Raw genomic sequence first — 23,494 nt, forward strand, 5'->3', positions numbered from 1 at the left:
TCCGACCCAGAGCCCTGCTGCTCAGCAGCACTGGTCCACCCTGCCACACCCACTTCCCTACCAGCTCAGGACTCGGAAACTGGATCTGCATCTCATGCAGAACTTTATTTAGGAAGATCCACTTCTGCTGGAAAGTCACCCACACCTGCAGCAGGGCACCTGTGAGGGCAGTCAGGGGAACAATGGAGGGAGACTAGGGTTCTAGCTTCTGCAAGAGGGACCAGCCTCCTCCTGCCCTCTTGGGGCACCCTACCCCCCAAAAAGCTGCTTAGTAGGACCCCGGGACCTTGCACGAAGAAGAGAAAACCTGCAACGTGAATAAAGACCTGGTCACTTTAGCCCAAAAAATGGCTCTGAAGGTGGTGCTCACTCTGTCTTCCCCAGCCCGCACCTCTCTCCCCGTCATCTCCCGTCAGGTCCCACCTATGAGCCCAGCTAGAGGCCTGCACTCACTCAGGCCGTGCATGATGGTCACCCACTCCAGAGCAATTCTGTTTAAGTCTCCTGACTTCTGGATGGCCAGGATCTTGAACAACACCTGAAGGCTTTCATGGATAGAGTCCTGCAGTCTGCTGTAATCTAAGGAAGAGTGGACTTGAGCTGAGCTGAGCTGAGCTAGCAGTCAGATGGGGCAAGGGCGCAGGCGACTGATACCCAAAACACGCTGAAACGCACAGATCTCAAACTATTCTCTGGAAGATATAAACATTTTTTCCTCCACTAGTTGAACCATATGCTCACCAACAGTCAGAGTGTGTTTGCAAAACTGTTTATGTGAGTTCTGTTTATTATGTGAGTTATATTTTAATTATAGAATTTAATCTAGTATTATGTTAATCAGTGAAATACAGGTGGGGAAAGAGTTGCTGGTTCTATAAAAACTATGGAAGCCTTCAGAAGTAAAGGAAAACTATGAAAAAATAAAGGCATGATATTAAATTAGGTATCCACGCTGTTGCTTTAGTCTTGTCCGGCTCTTTGCTACCCTGTGGACTGTAGTCTGCCAGGCTCCTCTGTCCAAGGGACTCTCCAGGCAAGAATACTGGAGTGGGTTGCCATGCCCTCCTCTAGAAGATCTTCCCAACTCAAGGACTGAACCCACGTCTCTTTACATCTCCTACACTGCAGGTGGACTTTTTTTTACCACTAGCACCACCTGGGAAGCCCAAATTAGGTATAGACAAGTCAGTTTTTTTAAACTGTGAAATTATAATAAAACTCTAGAAAAATTCTGGACTCAGCTTCATAAGTGTCCTCGTGTCACTTCTCAACTTTCAGAAATGGAAAGTGGAAATAGCAGACAATGTATTAATACTACAAAGGCAGTGCGGAACCTCTATCAGTTGACTGCAAATCAAAGAAAAGCTCTTGTCCTCAGGTTAAAAGGTTAGTAAATACATGTACATTATATGATTTAAGCTAACATAAAAATCTTAAGCCATGTATGCATATTTTATGACTGATTGCCCTATTTAACTAACTTTTTGAATCCGCTGGCTGTTTTTAATTAGACCGGATAAGAGGATTTCTCCTTTACTGGCAGTTCCCTAATTATTCCATTTTCGGTGCCTGGACATACACTGCGCCCTCTGTCCAGCAAGCCCTTCTGCCCTTGCATGTTTAGCAAACTTGTACTCCTTCAGAAGTCAGCGTGAGGCCTTTTCCTAAGGAATCGGAAGACTTCTCTCAGTCTCCTGCTTGTTTCAAGTTGCTCCTCTTTCTGATGGCTCAGTGGTAAAGAATCTGCCTGCCAACCAGAAGACCTGGGTTCAATCCCTGGGTTGGGAAGATCCCCTGGAGAAGAGACCAGCTACCCACTCCAGAATTCTGGCCTGGAGAATTCCATGGACTGTGCACTCATGGGGTCGCAAAGAGTTAAACACGACTGAGCGACTTTCACTTCTACTTTTTCACTGCTCCATCGCACACCCATCTCTGTTCTCTTGTCCCTGTCTGGGAGTTCACAGGAGACAGGACTTTGGTCTGATAATCTCAAGAGTCTCCTGAATTTGGCTCAGAAGAGGCAGGTGAGTTTGACGAGGGAAGGACAAAGGAATGAATGAGCTGGTGCAGCCTAGAGGACAGAGCATTGAACACTGTGGAGATGTGACCATAAAGGGGAGACCTTTGCTGAAGAGGCCAGACATTGGGCAGGAAAGAGGGAGTGAGGGGCTCCCAAGAAGATTAAGACTGTGTGGGAGCTGCATGGAAGATACTGTCTCAGAAAAGACAGATGGCTCAGGCTGTCCAGGAGGGCAGGGGCCCTGGCTAGAGAAGACAGATCTGGCAGAACTTGGTGGATGAATATGCCCCTCACCCTGTCTGGCTATCACTGAGCCCTAAGAGGGCCTCCTCACCTGAGAGGATGAAGGTGCCGCTGTCCTTGCCCACTACCTGCCACTGAGGGCTGCGGGTTGCTTGCCTCTTGGAGCGCTCAGAGACTGGGGACTCGTAGGGCACATGCAGGATGAAGTTGAGCAGTCGCAGCTGGCGTGCTTCCCAGGCCCGCCGCAGCCTCAGGAGCGCCTCGTGGGCATGAGTCCGTATGTTTTCAGTCCTCCAGATCTGGAAGAGCGGAGACTTAGGAGCTGGGACTGGGGCATGGCTCAGGGGATAGCCTGGAGCTTGGACTCGAGGTCCAGGGCTCAGAAGAGAGCGGGTCTCGGAGAGGGAGACCGAGGTCATTGGCTTCAAAGGCAAGCCGCCAGCATCACACTGTGACCTAGGGCTGCTGCCCTGAAACCCACTCTTTTGCAAAGCTCTGGCCGAGCAGACAATACATCAATCAACTCATGCTCTTTGGGGACAGGGTAAGTATTGGGGGACACCTGCCATCCTGTGTGCCCACCACTTAGAGGCTGCCACCCACTTCCTTCCCCTGTAGAGGAGGGACATACTCTCAGTCACAGAGAGTCTGGAACCACCCATCAGATCCCCATACTCCCCAGGAGGCTAGCAATCTCAACCCCCTCCCCACAGACCAATATCTGCTGTCCCCCTTGTCTCAAGGGGCTGCTGGGTCTTAACTAGCTCTTTTAGAGCTTAGCAAACAGGCCTTGGGCTTGAGCTACCCCTCCTCGGTGGGGTTGTTGGGGAGGGCCCACCTGATTGATTCGATCTGTAAACTCCAGCAGCGGACAAGAGAGCAGCTGGCCCACTGTTAGGAGCTCTATGCTGTAGAGACTGCTTAGCCCTAAGGCTGGAGGTGGAGGGACAGCAAGTCAGAGCAATACTCGGTCTTTGGCAGAGCCCAACCTAGCCCAGCCCAGACAGCACATCTCAAAGCATGACATAGAGGCAGGGGCCCAGAACCCAAGGTCCAGAGCACAATTCAGAGTCCAGAACTAAGACCCCAGCCTAAGTCCAGCCCTGGGCAGCAGAGAGGATCCACGTGGTAGTGTGGGAGGTTAAACATGCTTGTCTCAGTGAGCGGAAGGAGGCTGTGGTCCATGGGAAAGGTCAGGGCAGCCCAGGGAGGAAAGATGCTTCTCCAAAAAAGCCATAGAGAAGTGAGTTGTCCCATTGTTCTACCCCTATGTCCTTCCCTCCCCCAGCCCTCTGACTCTATCCAAACCCACCTCGCAGGAGTGCTTGGCAGTTGAGGTTCTGCACCTGGAGGCTGCCCAGCTTGTTCAGCAGGGGAAGGAGGCTGCGAAACTCCTCCAGCATGTGCATGCAGCGCTGCAGCACTGGGCTGTGCAGCCCCAGGGTCGCACTTACCCGGGCCGCCTCTGTCAGCCAGCCGTCTGTCTTCTCCTGGGCCAGAGCCAGATTGAACTGTGGGGGGAGAGGCACACCGGCAGCTGGAGACCCTCCCACCCCTAGCCCCAGAAATGCTTTACACCGGGGCAGGGGCTCCAAGGAGGGCGTCAGCACCTTGGCAAAAGCCATGCACTTCCATTCACTGATGTTTTCAGAGATGACTCTGTACAGGTGCCAGATGTGCTGCTGCTGCACGATGGGGCGGGTCCCACAGACTGGCAAGGGCACAGGACTCTCGTCCCCTGTGGAATAGGCCCGGGGGTCATGTGGGGGCATGATCAGTCAAGATCCCATAATGACAGAAGGGAGGGTCCTGAAAGTGCAGGGGACGAGGTTGGGGGGTGGGGGCATAGTATCCAAAACTGTTCAGTACAATAAACGAAGGGAGAGTTAGTCCAGGGAAAGAAACTCTAGGAAAACGTGATAGGGATGAAAGGGAAGGTGTCCTCTTCTACTGATTAGAGTCTGTCTCTCTTATGCCACTTCAGCCACACCACCCTTCACTATTGCTCAGATACTTCAGCCCTGCTCCCTCTTGATGAGGGCCTTTGACTGGCAGCTCATTCTTTCTGGAACACTCTCTTCTAGAGAACTATATGGCTCACTCCCTTACCACATTGGAGTCCTTGATCAAACGTCAGTTTCTGAATGAGACCTAGGCAGTGCCCCCCCCCCCATTAAGAATTGCTATCCACCCTCCCTGACATTCTTGACTCCTCTTAATCCCAAGGACAGAGGAGCCAATTTTTTGACTTCAGAATCCAATATTTAGCCAAGCTGTGATATAAGGACATTATACAGTCATTCTTAGTCATAAATACCTTAGAAATTCTAACACCTCCAACTCCCTTCTTAGAAAAAAAAAACAATTACTCAAAGAGTTACTGCAGCCATCCAAGGAAGAGGTGAAAAAAACTAAAAAGATGTGGTATTTTTAAAACTGGAAGTGGGTAAACAAAACCATGCAACCTTAGATGTCAAAATAGTTGTTAACACGGTTACAGAACAAAGCAAATGTCAAAGATAGCAAGTAAAATTAAAGACACAGAACAGAAAATAAACTGTAGCATTAATGGTCTAGATCTAAGATCCTAGATTGTTGTATTAATAATAAAAACTGGGAGTTTGGTGAAGAGACAGGGGTGGAAAAAGGAAATAAAATCAATGCTGTACAGTTTTCCAGGTAAAACCCCACAAGGCCAGAGTCCCCTACTCTACTTTTCCACAAACATCCAACCACTAGCAGGAAAGGCCAAGGTCTGTGGTCTACATCAGCTAGAGCATGGGATGAGGGTCCCCCAATACTTGACCAAAGGAAGTCCCTTGTTTTAGGATGGTCCCAGAGCATCTCCTCCCTGGGATTGGGGACCTCACAGTCAAAGATGATAACAGTTGGCAGCTGGCTAAGAGTCAACTCAGAAGCAATATGCCCTTGCAAAGGATACAAGTGAGCGACAGAAGTGACCGCACCTGTGAAAAGAACCTGCAGCCCACAAAGTCCTTCCAGTGCAGAAGGGAAGCAGCCTAGCTGCACACTGCACAGAAGGGCCAAGACCAAGAATTCGGTCCAGCTTTCCTCCTCGGGGCCAGGGAAGCCCTCAGCAGCCACCTCTCTCCACCACACTGGCTGGAAGCAGTGGCCATGGAGCATCCACACCCGTTTTTATCTGGGACTTGCTGCCGGCTGTAGGCCTGAGTTGAACAGGGCTACACAACAGCTAAGGACTACGACGAGAACACATTTACATTTCTCTGCACAGGCTTTTAGCCCTCCGATCCCATCACATTCTGATGGAACACTCACCTATTTGCTTTCTCCTCCAGACCATGAGCTCCCATCTAAGCACAACGTTTATCCCCACCCTAAGCACAACACTTGACATACCCAATGGATTTAGATTTTGTCCTGCGATCTTTGCAAATGAAAGAGACTAAAATGAAGGTATGTGAATCTAAGACTTGCTTAGGATCACCCAGGACACAACCCAGGATCACACCACCCAGGATCATACCACCCAAGGGTGGTGGTGGCGGAGGGGGCGGGGCCCTGGGTACCAGTGAAGGTGGTGTAGGCATGGTGCAGGTCACAGAGGCTGCTGACTGTGCTCTGGTACTGACGCTCCAGGGAGATGAGCTGGCGCTCGGTGCTCCTCTGCTCCTGTGCAGGGTCCATGAACGGACCAGACAGGGCCTTCTCAATCACGCCTTCCAGCTCCGCCAGTGCCGTGGCCATCAGCTGCTGCAGCTTGGGCACGATGGCATGCCGCTTGCTGAGCAGGAACTCTGAGGCCTGGCTTTTCTCATACTGGAATGACTCCCATGTGTCCATAAGCTGAGGGGCAGACAGAAGTGTGGTCAAGCAGAGCTGGTGGTGGTGGGGAGGAGCAGCGGGAGGGGCAGAGGAGATGCCTTCTCACCGAGATGTCCAGTGCCTCATTCTCAGCACTGAAGAGGCCAAAGTGGTTGCGGATGAGCTCATAGAGTGACCGTGTGTATTCCATTTGCTCCTCCAGCTCAGCGTACCGCTCATTGGCCTCATTCAGCTGCAGGGATGACAGCATGAGACCAGCACCCTCATAGCCCTGTGCATCTCTCTGCACCCATCCTGAGGGGCACTCCCTCCTGCTAGAGGCTCCAGGTCCCAGCAGTTGCCTTTTAACCCACCGAGATCAGGGCAGCCCAGGATCAGACCCCCATCTGACCGAGGTCTCCCTGAAGACAGCACAGCTCCTCCCCCATCGAGTCATTGCCCTGAGGACAGGGCAATGGATCTCTACTTAAGCATACAGAGAGCAGAACTCTGTCTCTGAAAGCAGGACTGTCCCTCTCTCATCACATCAGGGCCTCCCCATATCATAAGGATACTGAGGGCCATGTGAACAGGATGAGAACTGGCCAGGGCAGGTCACACAGGTGAATGCAGTTTAAGGGCATCAAGCCCCACTGGGAGCTCAGCAGAGACCGGAAGGGAGTGTGCTTAGCACGTGAGCGGGATGGCCCTGGATAAGCCGGGGAGGAAGGATTGGGAGCGCCCACCTTCTGGGAGCACCATGCAATGGAGTGGATGTCTGAGTTGATGGTTTGGAAGGCCTTCATGAAACCTGTGAGCTCCGTTATCAGCTGCTGACTGCGGCTCTGGCACTCGTTCTGTACCTGTTCAAGAATGTCCTTCCTGATGTTTACCAGCTTGGATTCTGAAGACAGGAGAGAGTGAGGCGTGAGGGGCTGCAGTGCCCAGGGAGCATCCAGGGGAGGCTGGAGTGAGAGCAGCTTGAAGGGGAAGCCAGAGCATGAACTGGTTCCCTCAGTCACTGAACACGTACTGGACCCCTGCCTGGTGTCATTAGCTGCAGTTCACTGGGGCCCGTGCTGGGCACCAGCAGACAAGGGTGATGAGTGAGACAGAAAGGTTCTCACCCAGAGAGGCTCACAATATGGCAGTAGAGACAAATATATAAATGGACAATCACGTATCAGTGCAATAAATGCTCTCCAGCCAGCCCTCAACCTGGCTCAGTGAAGAGGAAGGAAGCCTGCAGAGACTGGGAAAGGCGTCCTCAGGGCAGGGGGCACTGGAGCCGACTGCACTAGGTGGTTAAGGCTCCCAGGGGCACACCCAGTGGATGAAAGCATGTGCAAAGGCAGGGGAAAGCCATGTCCCTGATAAGCAGAATGCCCACCAGATAAACAGTTTCTGTCTGAGGAGTCTTACTGCATCTGCTCTAGCAGAAGAAGGACCAAGAAGAGTGTGCACTTTGCCTTTTGTTTTTTAAGGATTAAAGAAAACAAGCTGTCAGGTGGATTTGCAGCCGGAAGATAATCTTGGAAGCTGGCTTTGGCAATATGAACAACTCCACTGTCGCCAAGGACAGGAATAATACCAATATGATGGGTCATATGGTAGAGCAAGGATTCAAACTCTGGCAGCCTGGCTCCATCTTGTTATTTTTTATGCTTTGAAGGGTTAAAAGTAAATTGACTCATCTTTCATGAGCATCTCTGCAACTGGAAAGTAGGATAGTGAGTTCCAGGGGCATATAATTGAGACATACAAGGAATGGATCTGATGGGGTTTTGAAGAAAGTAACCAATAGGAATTGGCACCAAGAGCTGAAACTGAGAAAACCAAGACAAGGGAAAGTAGGATAGTGAGTTCCAGGGGCATATAATTGAGACATACAAGGAATGGATCTGATGGGGTTTTGAAGAAAGTAACCAATAGGAATTGGCACCAAGAGATGAAACTGAGAAAACCAAGACAAGAGAACCTCCAAAGGGTACTCAAGGTTGAGCAGAACACAAAGATGTGAACTTATCCTTTTCCAAACTGTCCCACTGGCCTCTGACAGTAGCTGGACCCTTGCAATGGTGCTGCTTTCTGAGCAGCAGCACCAGGTTGGTGAAGACCAAGAGCTCAACAGTGACACCATGTGGTAAGAAGGAGCAGTAGACTGATAAAGTACCAGGGTTCCTCCGGGTTGCAAGTTGGAGATGGATGAGAAAAGACATTTGAGAGATACTTAGGAGGCAGAAGAATGGAAAGGATTTGGTGACAGGTTGGATGTGGTGGAGTTAGGGAGATGGGTGAGAAAAGTACGAACTCAAGTTTCTGTTGAGGCCAACTCATTATCATTCTCTATTAAAGGGAGCCCAGATAGAAGAGGAGCAAAGTCGCAGGATAAATACATAAGACTAGAAGGATGAAAGAAGGATGAAAGTGAACAGAAGAGAACAAGGTGAAACGAAAAAAAAACTAAGCATTTGCTGCATGCCATACTCAATGCTAGGAATATTACAAATAGTATCTCATTTAATCCTCCTTCCCATAACCCAGTGAGTGGCTACATTATTATGTCCATGTTACAAATAAAGAAACAAGCTCAGTGATATGAAGTCATGCAAACCAGTAAAAACAGAGCCACAGTTCTGAACCCAGCGCTTTTCTCTCTCCATCTGTTCCTCTTAAAGAGGTCAGTTGACCTTGGATTAAGGACAAAGAAGTCAACAAATTAGAAAGAACACCGACTTCCTGAGCAAGAGTGGAGCAAAGCCCACTGCAACCAGGGTCAGAAAGAAGGCAGGCCAATCACATGCCCTCCTGCTTCTGCCTGGCCAGCCTGAACCCTCTGTACATTTAGGAGGGAGGGTGGGGATAGGAGTAGGGAGTTCTGTCACCTAGGAGATACCTAAGGAAGCCTGTGCTTTCATCTGTGGAGGGGCAAAGGCAGGGAGAGCTAGGCAAGCAAGCACTTTGATGCCCAGCTCCAAGGCCTCCCACCTTCATAAACCAAGCAGGCCTAGAGGGTATGAGTCTGAAAGTACCTAATCTCTGCAGAAAGCAGACATTGCCATATGGGGATGTTAGGTCACAAAATAGAACCTCTCAATTTCCTGGAGGAACCAGCTTCCCAATCTACTGTGCTCTGTGTCTCTCCACAGCCATCTCCTGGGTGGAGGCATTTAGCCAGCAAACTGTAGTGTGAGACACGCTTCCCACAGGAAGGGAAGAAGAGAAAAGAGGAACGAGGCTACGTCTTAAACCAGACTTCTCAGAGATCCAGGGAGACCAACAACTGGGCCTTGGGCTCGTGTGGGTAGGTAGACACCTGAAGTGGGAAACTGAGATGGGCTGAGGGGCGAATAGATAGCAAGTGGGCCTGAGCTCCACTTTCCATGTAGTCACTCTGGGGAGATGACTTGCAGGGTGCCCTTATACTCGTGTGACATGAGACAGTCACAGCAGAGCAGAAACCAGGGCATGAGAAAGAGGATCAAAGTTAATGTTCCCAAGACCCCACAGCTCTCAGACGGCAGTGGATACAGGAAACAGTGGAGAGTTGATAGCCAGCAGGCCCGGATGGTGTTCCTGGGTTGAGGGGCGAGGGGCCCTTCAGCAGAAGCTATGGGGGTGGCCAGCCTAGGACAAAGACTGGATGAAGGGTTCACTAAAACGTCAAGGACATGTGGTGTCAACAGGAGCCAGTGCAGAGCCAGGTCAGCAAGGGCAGACCCTCTGGGTTCCTACCAGCTGAGAGAACACCGGCCAGCTACTCCAGCTCAGGACGCAGCTGCAGCGGAAGCAGCAAGGTCAGAAGGAGGGCAGAGACCTCATGGAAGTCAACAGAAGCCAGCCAAGAAGAGCACACGGCCCTGAAGCCCCCTCCAATGCCAGGTGCCACCCTGGGAGGAAAGTGAGCTGAGGACGCTTGAGAAACAGAACAACCCAGAACCGTAGTATGAATTTTGAATTGACCAATTACCCCAAATAGACTGAATTAGACCAAAAGTCCTACTTTAAATGGAAAAAAAAAATGTGTTCACTTTCAATTGGAATACAGTTGTCCTTAGGGGAATTGGTTCTAGGACTTCTGAGGATATCAAACCCCACACATGCTCAGTTCCCTTATAAAATGGCATAGTATTTGTTTATAACCTATACATGACCCCCTGTGTACTTTAAATCATCTCTGTGCTGTGTGCTAAGTCACTTCAGTCATGTCTGACTCTGTGTGACCCCATGGACTGTAGCCCATCAGGCTTCTCTGTCCATGGGACTCTCCAGACAACCATACTGGATTGGGTTGTCATGCCCTCCCCCAGGAGATCTTCCCAACCCAGGGATTGAGCCTGCATCTCATGTCTTCTGCGTTGGTAGGCAGATTCTTTACCACTAGCGCCACGTGCGAAGCGCCTTAAATCATCTCTAGTTTACTTAAAACACCTAAAACGATGTAAATGCTATGTAAATAGTTGTAAATACAGTGTAAATGCTATATAAACAGTTGTCGGTTCAAGTTTTGCTTTTTTGAGACTTTCTGGAATTATACCCACAGACATAGAACATACAGATATGGAGGGCCAACTGTCTGTTCTTTTACCATCAGCAGAATTTAAGGCTACAGCACAAGCCAAGATCAGTTAAAGAGAGTAACTTTTTATACATACAAATCGTGGTGTCGATTTTGACTGCTACATGTGGAGAGAGGGCACCCTTGATTCCTGAGGGTCTCAGTAAAGAAACTGAATTCTTCTAGCCTAAGGAGCAAGCAAAGATTTTCCTCAGTCACATTTGGTCTGACTCCTTCCACACCATAAGAAGAGAAAATGTCAGGTGACAGAGATACCTTTCCTGAGAAGTGTGGGGGATGAGCTGGGCCAACACAGATGGAGAGGCCGTCCCCTGTAGTGGACAGCTGGCAAAGGGAAGGATGGGACCTGGGGCTTTGCGAGGCTCTACTAGTTCCTGCACCAAAGGTCTCTGGGGGACGCTGAAGGCCCAAAGGGCCATGTGGATACGGTACAGAAGGCGAAAGAGAGAAGGGAGGATAGGACTTCGCTGGTGATGCAGTGGTTAGGAAACCGCCAGCCAGTGCAGGGGACACAGGCTCCATCCCTGGATTCCACATGCCATGGGGCAACTGTACCCACGTGCCACAACCAGTGAGGACGCAACTACCAGGCTTCGCAGGTGGCTCAGTGGTTAAGCCTCCTGACAACCCAGGAGACAGGAGATGCAGGTTCGATCCCTGGCTCAGGAAGATCCCCTGGAGGAGGAAATGGCAACTCACTCCAGTATGCTGGCCTGGGAAACCCTGTGGACAGAGGAGGATGGCAGAATACAGTTCATAAGGGTCGCAAAGAGTCAGATATGACTTAGCAACTGAGCATACACGCACGCTGCAACTACTGAAGCCCGCATGGCTAGAACCTGTGCTCCACGACAAGAGAAACCACTGCAGCAAGAAGCCCCTACTCGAGGGCCACCGTAACGCGAGAGTAGTCCCCATTCGCTGCAAGCAGAGAAAGGCCATGGCATGCAGCAACGAAGGCCCAGTGCAGCCACAAATATATAAATAAATAAAATTTTAAAAAGCCAAGAACGGAGGCTAAGCAGCACTCACCCATCTCCGCCCGTATGTTGTGGCAGCTCAGCAGCAGCAGCCTGCCTCTTGTGATCAACTCCATGGGTATCCTGGAGACTTGGGCCTGCCAAGCGTTCAGGCGGGTCACCAGCATCACGTAGTTCTTGATAGGATAACCTCTCATAGACTCCAGCTTTTGACACCCCCAGGCTTGCAGGAACTCATAAACGCCTGTCATCCAGTGATAATCCCTGCAGAATTCCTGCACCTCCTGCAGCATGTCCTAGAGGCAGACAAGGGGTTTAGGGCAGAGGCGGGCGGCTGTGACAGGAACTGGTGGCCACCATCCCATTCCTTAAACCTCTGTCCTCACCTCCAGCAGGGCCTGTTGGACAGCCAGTGCCTGCTGGATTTGGGAGCTGTTGTCCAGGTCCTCTTGCAGCTGCTTATAATCAAGGGGTAAGTACTGGCCCCGAAGCCGGTGCCCATGGACCTCCAGGGCTTCAGTAACTGTGCGAGACTTCCAGGGCCACACCAATCCTATATTCGGGCCACAGAAGACGTCCACAGCATCGCTGGGCTGGCCCTGGAACTTGGGCATCATGAAGTCTGAGTCTGAGTAGTCTTCTTCATCTTCGTCTAGTGGGGGACATACCACGATTGTCCATGAGTGCCCTCCAGGGACCATATACAACCTCTCCCTCTACCCTGAGTGTGGACACACACATTACACACCTTACACATTCTCTATTCAAGAGTGAGTTTACACATACATCTATATCATAAGCATAGTGTCAGGGAATCTGTTAGGGTTTAGATGCAGACAGCAAAATTTACTCCAGCTAGCATATGCAGTGAAAGCATTAGTCGCTCAGTCGTGTCCAACTCTTTGCAACCCCACTGACTGTAGCCTGCCAGGCACCTTTGTCCATGGATTCTCCAGGCAAGAATAGTGGATTGGGTAGCCATTCCCTTCTCTAGGGGATCTACCCAATCCAGGGAAGCCCAGTATAAGTAGCTCAGTATAAGCCCAGTATAAGCAATTCTTTTATAAAATTACATGAGTTGTGAATGACTGCAAGAACTGAAAAACAAAACCACTCTAGGCCATGTGTCCAGGGATTAGTGCTGCCTGGCAAATTGGGATGTCATTGCCATACCACCAGCTACATAAACACATGATCATAAATGATTACGAGCCCCACCAGCAGAACAGATGGCATGCGTCCTGCCTCTCTCCCCTACTTACCTCAATTCTGAACTGAAGTCACATATAGCTCTAAATAACCTATGACTCCCAGCCTCGAGGAGGTCTGAGAAACGCAGTCTCAGAAATGCAGAACAGAGGAGGAGGTGCGGAAGGAAGCTGAGCAAGCCAGTCCTCAGCACCTGTCTTAAGGAATATCCTTGAACCCAGCCTTCGCCTTAATTCTTGGGTTTCCCTGGTGGCTCAGAGGTTAAAGCATCTGCCTGCAATGCGGGAGACCTGGGTTCGATCCCTGGGTCAGGAAGATCCCCTGGAGAAGGAAATGGCAACCCACTCCAGTATTCTTGCCTAGAGAATCTCATGGACGGAGGAACCTGGTGGGCTACAGTCCACAGGGTAACAAAGAGTCAGACACGCCTTAATTCTTAGAAACTGGTTAATTGCCAACTTCGGTATTTAAGATTTGCACAAAAAGGGAGAAGAGGCATCAAAATGTTCATAAATTAGATTCATACAGCAAACACGTAAACACCACGGTGCCCCCTCCCAAGGGCCCGTCCTCAGATCTCTTCCCTTCCCCATCAGGACTCACTTTCTAGAACTAACCCAGTTTCATGGTTTTAAACACCATCTATTTTCTCTGGAATTTGTGTCTAACTCAGATCTCTCCCTGAATTCCAATCCCATTTAAACAACTGCAGAGTCCACACCTCTACCTAGATGCCTACCTTGCACCTCAAACTTTTAACAGCCGCAAATGGGCTCTGACCTCCACCCAGTCCCCTCCAAATTGCTCCTCATGCAGTCTTCCAACTTCAGTAAACAGGAACTCCATTCTTCCAGGTTGTCCAATCAAAAACTTTGAAGTTATCTTTGACTCTCTTCTCTCACATACAAAGCACGCACCCATCACAAAATCCCATTGGCACACTCACGAGGAGCAAAAACATGCCTCTACCCTCCTACCTCCCAACACATGTTCAGACCCAGGTTAGAGCTGCTCCATCCATGTCCAGTGCCTGACTCTATGGCCATGAGGACACTGCATGTGCCCTTCTCCCTCCTTCCACCCTTCCTTCCCACTGCCTAGGGCTCCTTAAATACCTTCAATATACAGGGACTCCCAGAAGGCCTTCAGGTCTGTAGACTGCATTACCTTCATGCCAAGGTGCAAAGAAGGGGCAGAAAGAGCAAACAATGAGGGTTCAGACCAGGTTGAGTGCTTCTGATTCTAGATAATAGGAACAGGGTATTCCCTGTAGGGAATTCCTCCAGCCAGCCCCCTGCCCAAGCCATAATACCTTCAGGGCAGAGGCCTTCGTAGACCTTAGGCCCACAGTTAAAATCTGGATCATATTTTCAATACAGGGCTCATGAGACAGCTGACCACGACTGTCAAAGACCAGCTGTGCTGAGAGTAAAGGTTTCTGCCTTGGGGCCTGTAAAGAAAGGTCAGGAGAGGTTGTGGGGCCAGAGGGCAGTATTGCTCCCCACCAGTCGGCCCCTGACTGCCTGCCCACCTTCCCCCATGCTATCCACCACCTCACTTGCAGGATGTTGGCCACAAAAGAGGTTATCTCCTCCTCTATGATGGACACGAGGTTCTGGCAGATCATATAGTCTACCAAGCGGGCCAGCTGTCCCATCTGCAGCAACCAGGCCTCCGCCTGCTTCAGCCTCTGCTCCAGCTGCTCGCACTGCACCTTCTGAAGGTACACGGAGGTCTGGTCTGTCCTGATCCTCTTGCAGTTTTTCAGCCGCTTCTGCAGGCCCTGTTGCATGTGGTATGTATCCTCGTGGATCTGTCAGGAGAGTGGAAAGTTCACTGGAGAAAGGGGGATGGAGACCAAACTGGCCACCCACTGGTCTGTTGCAAAGCTCTTGGGTCTCAGAGTCTAAAACCTTGACCCTAGATATGCAGATGGAGGGCTGCTTCTTAGTAGAGATTGGCCCTGGAAATCTTTAAGTGACCAGAGAAGATGTGAAATGGAGAACATATATTGAGAGGCTACAATAAGTTGATTTGATAGGCCAGGCCTGTCTGCCAAATGCTCCCAGTGAAGTGAGAGTTGCTCAGTTTTGCAATTCTCTAAGCCAGAGTGGGTAGCTGTTCCCTTCTCCAGGGGTTCTTCCCAAACCAGGGATTGAACCCAGGTCTTCTGCATTGCAGGTGGATTCTTTACCATCTGAGCCACCAGGGAAGCCCAAGAATACTGGAGTGGGTAACTTATCCCTTCTCAAGCGGATCTTCCCAACTCAGGAATCAAACCAGGGTCTCCTCCAATGCCCCCGGCGGGGAACTCAAATAGAAAGTTTGTGCGTGTGTAAATAGAGAGATTTGCCATGCATAGATTAGACAAAGAAAAAAAAAAGATATTCAACAAATAAGGCTCAGTAATTATTCCAGGTTATGGTGTCCAGTCACTAGGCCTGGGTGATATGGCATGCTGACCAGCATAACATAGCCTTCTGTGAGAGCAGAAGCTCTCTGTGGCTACTGACATAGGCTTTCTAGTGGGGGATGGGAAATGTGGGATAAAAGCCTGGGAGCTTCTTTGTAGGTTCATCTCACAGCTGGGAAGTTCCTCAGCCTACAAGAGTGCTGATAGTTGCCACCTCTCTGGCCTGTCCTGATGAGGAACAGAGGGGAGACACCAGGAAGGTATGTTTGGCCACATGGACCCTTTTGTCCCTGCTGCTCTCCTATCCTTTTTGATGATCAACAGAGCTTGTGGTGAGAACTATGAGGTAGCTATGAATTGAATTCTGCTCACCCTGAGCTCAGATCCTAGTCTTCTGAGACCCAGACACAAGGCAGTTAAAACCTAAGCTAGGCATGTCGTATACAAACTTGCCCTGGATACTTGGCGAGGTGTCCTCTTCCATGCTCTAGCAATGCCCTCAACATCCAGTGGTTCCTATACCATAATCCTTAGTCCAGTGCACCATTATCAATTCATGTGACTCGTCCACCACACTGTAAATTCTCCAAGGAATTTACTCCTTATTTGCTTCTGTCACACTTAACCCTAACTGCTTAACACAGAGTCTGGCATGGTTAGTTCCATTGTAAATGTTTATAAAAATAAGGTATCATCTCACATTGTAAGAGGACTTACCAGTGACACCAAGGATAAAACCATGAACAACAAGGTCCTACTGTATAGCACAGGCAACTATATTCAATATCCTGGGATAAACTATAATGGAAAATAATATTTTAAAAAGAATGTATATATATATATGTGTGTGTGTGTGTGTGTGTAAAATAGAGTCACTTTGCTGTACAGCAGAGATTGGCACAACATTGTGAATCAACTATACATCAATAAAAATTAAATAAATAATAAAAATAGAGGGAAAATGGAGATTCTAAAAAAAACACTAACAACAACAATAATTACTACAATAGAGTATAATCTACTTAAAACCTTACCACTAGGGACATTATATCAATGCAAAGAAATAGAAGAAAACGATAGAATGGGAAGGACTAAAGATCTCTTCAAAAAAACTAGAAATACCAAAGGAATATTTCATGCAAAGATGGGCTCAATAAAGGACTGAAACGTATGGACCTAATGCAAGCAGAAGATATTGAGAAGAGGTGGCAAGAATACACAGAAGAACTGTACAAAAAAGATCTTCATGACCCAGATAACCATGATGATGTGATCACTCACCTAGAGCCAGACGTCCTGGAATGTGAAGTCAAGTGGGCCTTAGGAAGCATCACTATGCGCAAAGCTAGTGTAGGTGATGGAATTCCAGTTGAGCTATTTCAAATCCTAAAAGATGATTCTGTGAAAGTGCTGCACTCAATATGCCAGCAAATTTGGAAAACTCAGCAGTGGCCACAGGACTGGAAAAGGTCAGTTTTCATTCCAATCCCAAAGAAAAGCAATGCCAAAGAATGCTCAAACTACTACACAATTGCACTCATCTCACACACTAGTAAAGTAATGCTCAAAATTCTCCAAGCCAGGCTTCAATAGTATGTGAACCATGAACATCCAGATGTTCAAGCTGGTTTTAGGAAAGGCAGAGGAACCAGAGATCAAATTGCCAACATCTGTTGTATCATCGAAAAAGCAAGAGAGTTCCAGAAAAAAAATCTACTTCTGCTTTATTGACTATGCCAAAGCCTTTGACTGTGGATCACAACAAACTGTGGAAAATTCTTCAAGAGATGGGAATACCAGACCACCTTACTTGCCTCCTGAGAAATCTGTATGCAGGTCAAAAAGCAACAGTTAGGACTGGACATGGAACAACAGACTGGTTCCAAATCGGGAAAGAAGTACATCAAGGCTACATATTTTCATCCTGATTATTTAACTTATGCACAGAGTACACCATGTGAAATGCCAGGCTGGATGAAACACAAGTTGTAATCAAGATTTCTGGGAGAAATATCAATAACCTGAGATATGCAGATATGCAGAAATATCAATAACCTCAGATATGACACCACCCTTATGGCAGAAAGCGAAGAAGAACTAAAGAGCCTCTTGATGAAAGTGAAAAAGGAGAGTGGAAAAGTTGGCTTAAAAATTAACATTCAGAAAACTAAGATCATGGCATCTGATTCAATCACTTCATGGCAAATAGATGGGGAAACAATGAAAACAGTGACAGACTTTATTTTTAGGGGCTCCAAAATCACTGCAGATGGTGACTTACAGCCATGAAATTAAAAGACACTTGCTCTTTGGAAAGAAAAGCTATGATCAATCCAGACAGAATATTAAAAAGCAGAGACATTACTTTGCCAATGAAGGCCTGTCTAGTCAAAGCCATGGTTTTTCCAGTAGTCATGTATGGATGTGAGAGTTGGACCATTAAAGAAAGCTGAGCACCGAAGAATTGACGCTTTTGAACTGTGGTGTTGGAGAAGACTCTTGAGAGTCCTTTGGACTCCAAGGAGATCAAACCAGTCAATCCTAAAGGAAATCAGTCCTGAATATTCATTGGAAGGACTGATGCTGAAACTGAAACTCTAATACTTTGACCACCTGATACGAAGAACTGACTCACTAGAAAAGACCCTGATGCAGAGAAAGATTGAAGGCAGAAAGAGAAGGGGATGACAGAGGATGAGATGGTTGGATGGCATCACTGACTTGATGGACATAAGTTTGTGTAAGCTCCGGGAATTGGTGATGGACAGGGAAGCCTGGTGTGCTACAGTCCATGGGGTCTCAAAGAGTCAGACACAACTGAGTGATGGAACTGAACTGAGGGGCATTATCTTTAAAGTTCTAAGGAGATTTCTAATGGGGCTTCTCTGATAGCTCAGTTGGTAAAGAAACATTGTAAATCAACTATACTTCAAAAAAAAAATAATAAAAATAGAGAGAAAATGGAGATTCTTATTAAAAAAAACAAAGTAACAACAATAATAACTACAACAGAACATAATCAGCATACATTTTAAAAACCTTACCATTAGGGGCAATATCTTTAAAGTTCTAAGAAGATTTTAAAAACCTAGAATTCCATATCTAACCATAGTATCATTGAAGTTTGAAGATGAATAAAGACATTTTTAGATATACAAAGACTCTAAAAATTTACCATCCACAGATTCTCTCTGGAAAAAAAAGGAGTATATTTCTGACAGAAGAAAATGAATACAAGAAGATAAAGTGGTCTACAAGAAGTTGCAATGAGAAAAAAAAAATTGTGAAATATATTGTTAATTCTAAATGAGAAGCTATAAAACAAAAATATTTGTAACACTGTAGGACTAAAATTCCAGGAGATATCAGAAAAAGCATAATGAGAAGGGTGAAAGGTAGGAAGAGGAGAAAAAGAAAATTAGAAGAATACCAAGATTTTATTCTGCTTGGGAGAAAGATATAGATAGAAACCCGGCATTTATTCAGTCAACAAACATTCACTGAGCACCAACTGTATGTCATACACTACAATAAGTAATAGAAACATACTAGTTAATGAAACAGATAAAAATTCCTACCATCTTGTTGGAGTACATACAATAAACATAATAAATAATATACAATAAACATATAAATAGTAAATTTATATTGTATGAAAAAATTATGAGAGCTGTGAAAAAAAAAACAACAGGAAACAAGGAATCAGGAGTGCTGGTTAGGGGACTTCCCTGGAGGTCCAGTGATTAACAATCTGCCTTACAATTCAGGGACGCAGGCTCCAGCCCTGGTGAAGGAAGTAAGATCTCACATGCCAAGGAACAGTTAAGCCCACACCTCAACTACTGAAGGAGGGAAGGAGGAAGAAAGGAAGGAAATGGGTTTATACCAGTAATGCAAAGGTGGTCTAACACTGACAATTCACCACATTAACAGACTCAAGGAGAAAAATTACATGATCATCTAAATAGAAGAAGAAGAAAAAAAAAATCACTGGACAAAATTCAACACCCATTCATGAAAAAAACCTCTTAACAAACTAGGAGTTGATGGAAACTTCTTTAAAAATTGATGAGTATCTAAAACACTCACATATAACATCATTATTTGTTTCTAATCTATCTGAGTTATTCAATAATGCTACATTTTAATGGACAGCAGCATGCTTTTATTCAGCACAGATTATAAGCTTGGTTCTGTAACAGTTCAGTTGCCAGCTGTGATGATCACTGATTCTGCCTTACTGCCCTTGCACCCCACCTTTGGGGTGACTGCCAACAGGGACTGGTTCCATTCCACTCCTCACAGCAGCACAGGAAGTGGCAAGTGTTGCATTTGCTTGTCCTTTCATTTTTTCAATGGTGATTTTTAAAAAGTGAATTTTAATATAGACACGTTTTTTATGGCTTTTAATTTTTCTGTTTTAAGAAACCCTGGGATGATAAAAATATTATCTCATGTTACCTTCTGAAAGCTTTTTAAATTTTCTTTTTGTACTTACTGTGTCTTTTACCCACCATGAATTAATTTTTGTATATGGTATAGCAACTATCACAAAACAGCAATGTTTTAAAATATCATTTATAATAGCAACAAAAAGTGTCTAGTATCTAGCAATAAATCTAATGAACACAAATATATTCAAGACCTCTACAGGAAACCTGCAAAATCTTGTCAAAAGTAATTAAAGAAATAAAAATAAATCAATAGATCTATGTCATTGATTAGGAAACTAAATATTGTTAGGATATCAATTCTCCCCCAAATTGATCTATAGATTTAAAGCAAGTGAATAAAAAAAAATTCCAGTAAGGTATTTTGTGGAAATTAACAAGCTGATCTGAAAATGTATATAGAAATTAAAAGAACTAAGAAACCTAGGGAAATCTTGAATAACAAAAAGCTGTAGGTCTTACAATACCAGATATTAAGACTTATTATTAAGCTACAATAATTAAAATAGACAAATAGATTAATGGAGCAGAAGAGAGTCCAGAAACAGGCCCACACATACACAATCATCTGATTTAAGAAAAAGACACCACTGTAATTTAGTAGGGAAAGGACAGTCTTTTCCATAAATGAGAACAATGAAACTTGACTCTTACCTCACACCATACAGAAAAATTAATTTGAAATAGATCATACAACTAAATGTAAATGATAAGGTAATAAAATTTCTAGAAGAAAATATAGGCGAATACGGGATAGGACACTAACCAAAAAATAATCATAAAATGAGCTTCAAGAAAATAAGAACGTGTGCTCATCAAAAGACACTATTAAAACATTAAAAAGGCAAACCACAGACTGGGATAAATGTCCACAATATTTATATATTTGATACCAGGCTTATATGCAGAATATATAAAAGAACTCCTACAAATTAATAGACAACCCAATCAAAACTGAACAAGAGTTAAATACGTCACAGAAAAGAGTACCAAAATGGCCAATAAACATTTGAAAGGATGCTCAACATCACTGGTGATCATAGAAACACAAACTAAAACCGTACACTCACCAATATGGTTAAAATTAAAAACCTCAACACTCTCAAGTGCTGATGAGCTCACAGGACAACTAGAAGTCTGATGGGAATATAAACTGGAACAACTACTCTAGAAACCTGTTTGGCACTGTTAAACATACCTAAACCCTATTCTAGCAATTCCACTCCTGGAATATATACCCCAAAGAAATGAGGGTTTAAGTCTATCAAAAAACATACAAACTTCATAAGATTATCCACAATAGTAAAAAACTGGAACTAACACAAATATCCATCAACAGGAGAATTAACAAATAAATTGTGGCTGCTGCTAAATTGCTTCAGTCGTGTCCGACTCTGTGCGACCCCGCGGCAGCCCACCAGGCTTCCCCGTCCCTGGGATTCTCCAGGCAAGAACACTGGAGTGGGTTGCTATTTCCTTCTCCAATGCATGAAAGTGAAAAGTGAAAGTGAAGTCGCTCAGTCGTGATGCCATGGACTGCAGCCCACCAGGCTTCTCTGTCCATGCGATTTTCCAGGCAAGAGTACTGGAGTGGGGTGCCATTGCCTTCTCCGGAAATTGTGGCACATTTGTATAGTAAAAGACTACACAGCAATACAAAAGAGTGAACTGCTACCACCTATGGTGCTATGGATAAATCTCACTAACATAATGTGAACTGAAAAAAAAAGCCAGACAAAAAAAGAGTAAATGAAATTTCAAATCAGACAAAACTAATCTATGGTGACAGAGGTCATAACAGTGGTTACCTTTGTGGAGGCACTGACGAGAAAGTACCAGGGAACTTGCTGAGGTTCTATAGACATTATATATCTTGATCTGCCGGTAGTTATTATATGGGTGTATACATAAGGAAGGGTTTCCCCAATGGCTCAGCAGTACAGAATCTACCTGTTATGCACGAGATGTGGGTTCAATCCCTGGGTCAGGAAGATCCCCTGGAGTAGGAAATGTTAACCTCCTTCAGTATTCTTGCCTAGAAAATCCCCTGGACAGAGGAGCCTGGTGGGCTACAGTTCATAAGAGTCGCAAAGGGTCGGACATGACGGAGAGACTGAGCACGCACGCACAGGGGGCATGTACCGCAGACGTAAAGTAGGCACAAGAAGGAAGGACTCCATGACTGGATGCTTCTATCAGCCACGGTGACCTATCAAAAGTTCGAGAGGTTCCGAGATAAGCCCAGAAACACATAAGATCAGGATCCCAACTTTCAAATTCTCTACTGCTCCTGGCACAAATGACTGAAAATCAGACATTGTTATGTTCCTTCTTGACTCTGCTCAAGCCTTTAGGAAAAGATTGACTCTAAGCCTCTGCCTATTTGTTACTAATCCATCCACCTAGAGTACAGGCTGCTGTTGGTAAACAGGACAAAGACTCTGAGCCCACTGCAGAGTCCAGAACACACTGGGAAGCTTAAGCCAAGAGATAGCTGAAACCTTGGCGTGTTCAGCTTGGAGAAAAATCTCACCATAAATGGGAGCCTCTTACCAGATGAAGGATGGATGTGCAGAGACGCAGGCAGCGATAGAGCAGCCGCAGAGCCTTGTGGTTCTCCTTGGCTAGAGCCCGCCTCAGGTCCAGCAGCTCGTAGCACTGATCTGCTTCATGGGGGAGCCAGGACACAGAGTGCAGCTCCTGCAGAAGTCTGGAATCAAGGGCTAAACTGGTCAGAGCTGGCGACTCTGCCCTCCTTCCTTGGACTCTTTTGACGTATTCCTAGCCCAGCTCACCCCAGAATTAACAAAGGTTTAGAGACAGCATAATGTTCCCAGTGACTGACAGTGACAGCCTCCTCTTGAGGGTTCTTTGGAAGAGTTTAAGCCCAGGGTGTTCCTGACTGTGGAATTCTTTGGCAAAGGTTTGGGGTATGCACAAATGTTTACACTGGGTAACCCTTTCTGCCAGGAAAGAAGGTCAAAGAGATCCTAGGGCCTGACTTAGAAGGAGAGACTGCAGAGGCTTCTTCCTTGGAATAAGGAAAGCCGCAGGTCTTTACAGTCTAGACGGACAGGCAGGTTTTAGAATCAGAGGTGAAGAAACTCCATCTTCTCTATGGGCTGACCATCCCTGAAGAAACCCACTTCTGTTATTTATTCCCCCCACAACCACCCTGAAAAATCTACATCTCAAAATATCCTTGAAAAAATGGACTCCCTGATAAACAGAGGATGATCATATGGGTACCATTTACTCAGTTCCTACTGAGGCATTGAACATGGTACTTTATATTCATCATCTCATTTAATTCTCACTGCTGGTTCGTTGAGTAAAGAAAGTGAAAGTAAGTGAAAGTGAAAGTTACTCAGTAATGTCCGACTCTTTGCAACCCCATAGACTATAGTCCATGGAATTCTCCAGACCAGAATACTGGAGTGGGTAGCCTTTCCCTTCTCCAGGGAATCTTCCCAACCTAGGGATGGAACCCAGGTCTGCCTCATTGCAGGCAGATTCTTTACCAGCTGAGCCACAAGGGAAGCCCAAGAATACTGGAGTGGGTAGTCTATCCCTTCTCTAGCAGATCTTCTTGACCCAGGAATAGAACCAGGGTCTCCTGCATTGCAGGCAAATTCTTTACCAACTGAGCTATCAGGGAAGCCGTCAAGTACAGAATCCACCTGCAAAGCAGAAGACTTGGGAGAGGCTGGTTTGATCCCTGGGTCAGGAAGCTCCCCTGGAGAAGGAAATGGAAACTTAATCTAGTATTCTTGCCTGGAAAATCCCATGGACAGAGGAGCCTGGCAGGCT

At 46.5% G+C, this 23,494-nt stretch overlaps 1 protein-coding gene across 3 annotated transcripts in view; it reads right to left on the bottom strand.

The window, feature by feature from the left end:
- The window catches only part of DNHD1 (dynein heavy chain domain 1), a 63,518-nt gene that overhangs the window by 27,842 nt on the left and 12,182 nt on the right, over nt 1-23,494 (bottom strand). For all 3 annotated transcript variants that reach the window (XM_070803760.1, XM_070803761.1, XM_070803762.1), the window contains exons 8-22: nt 22,238-22,394; nt 14,379-14,633; nt 14,133-14,270; nt 13,936-13,987; nt 11,998-12,263; nt 11,664-11,907; nt 6,799-6,956; nt 6,180-6,305; nt 5,818-6,094; nt 3,877-4,004; nt 3,579-3,777; nt 3,105-3,199; nt 2,358-2,565; nt 454-579; nt 62-159 (exon numbers count right to left, since the gene is read on the bottom strand). In XM_070803760.1, the coding sequence (XP_070659861.1) occupies nt 62-159; nt 454-579; nt 2,358-2,565; nt 3,105-3,199; nt 3,579-3,777; nt 3,877-4,004; nt 5,818-6,094; nt 6,180-6,305; nt 6,799-6,956; nt 11,664-11,907; nt 11,998-12,263; nt 13,936-13,987; nt 14,133-14,270; nt 14,379-14,633; nt 22,238-22,394 (2,527 nt within the window). The remainder of the gene's footprint in view (nt 1-61; nt 160-453; nt 580-2,357; nt 2,566-3,104; nt 3,200-3,578; nt 3,778-3,876; nt 4,005-5,817; nt 6,095-6,179; nt 6,306-6,798; nt 6,957-11,663; nt 11,908-11,997; nt 12,264-13,935; nt 13,988-14,132; nt 14,271-14,378; nt 14,634-22,237; nt 22,395-23,494) is intronic.

The sequence above is a fragment of the Bos indicus genome, chromosome 15 (genome assembly GCF_029378745.1).
Source record: "Bos indicus isolate NIAB-ARS_2022 breed Sahiwal x Tharparkar chromosome 15, NIAB-ARS_B.indTharparkar_mat_pri_1.0, whole genome shotgun sequence".
Lineage (NCBI taxonomy): Eukaryota > Metazoa > Chordata > Mammalia > Artiodactyla > Bovidae > Bos > Bos indicus.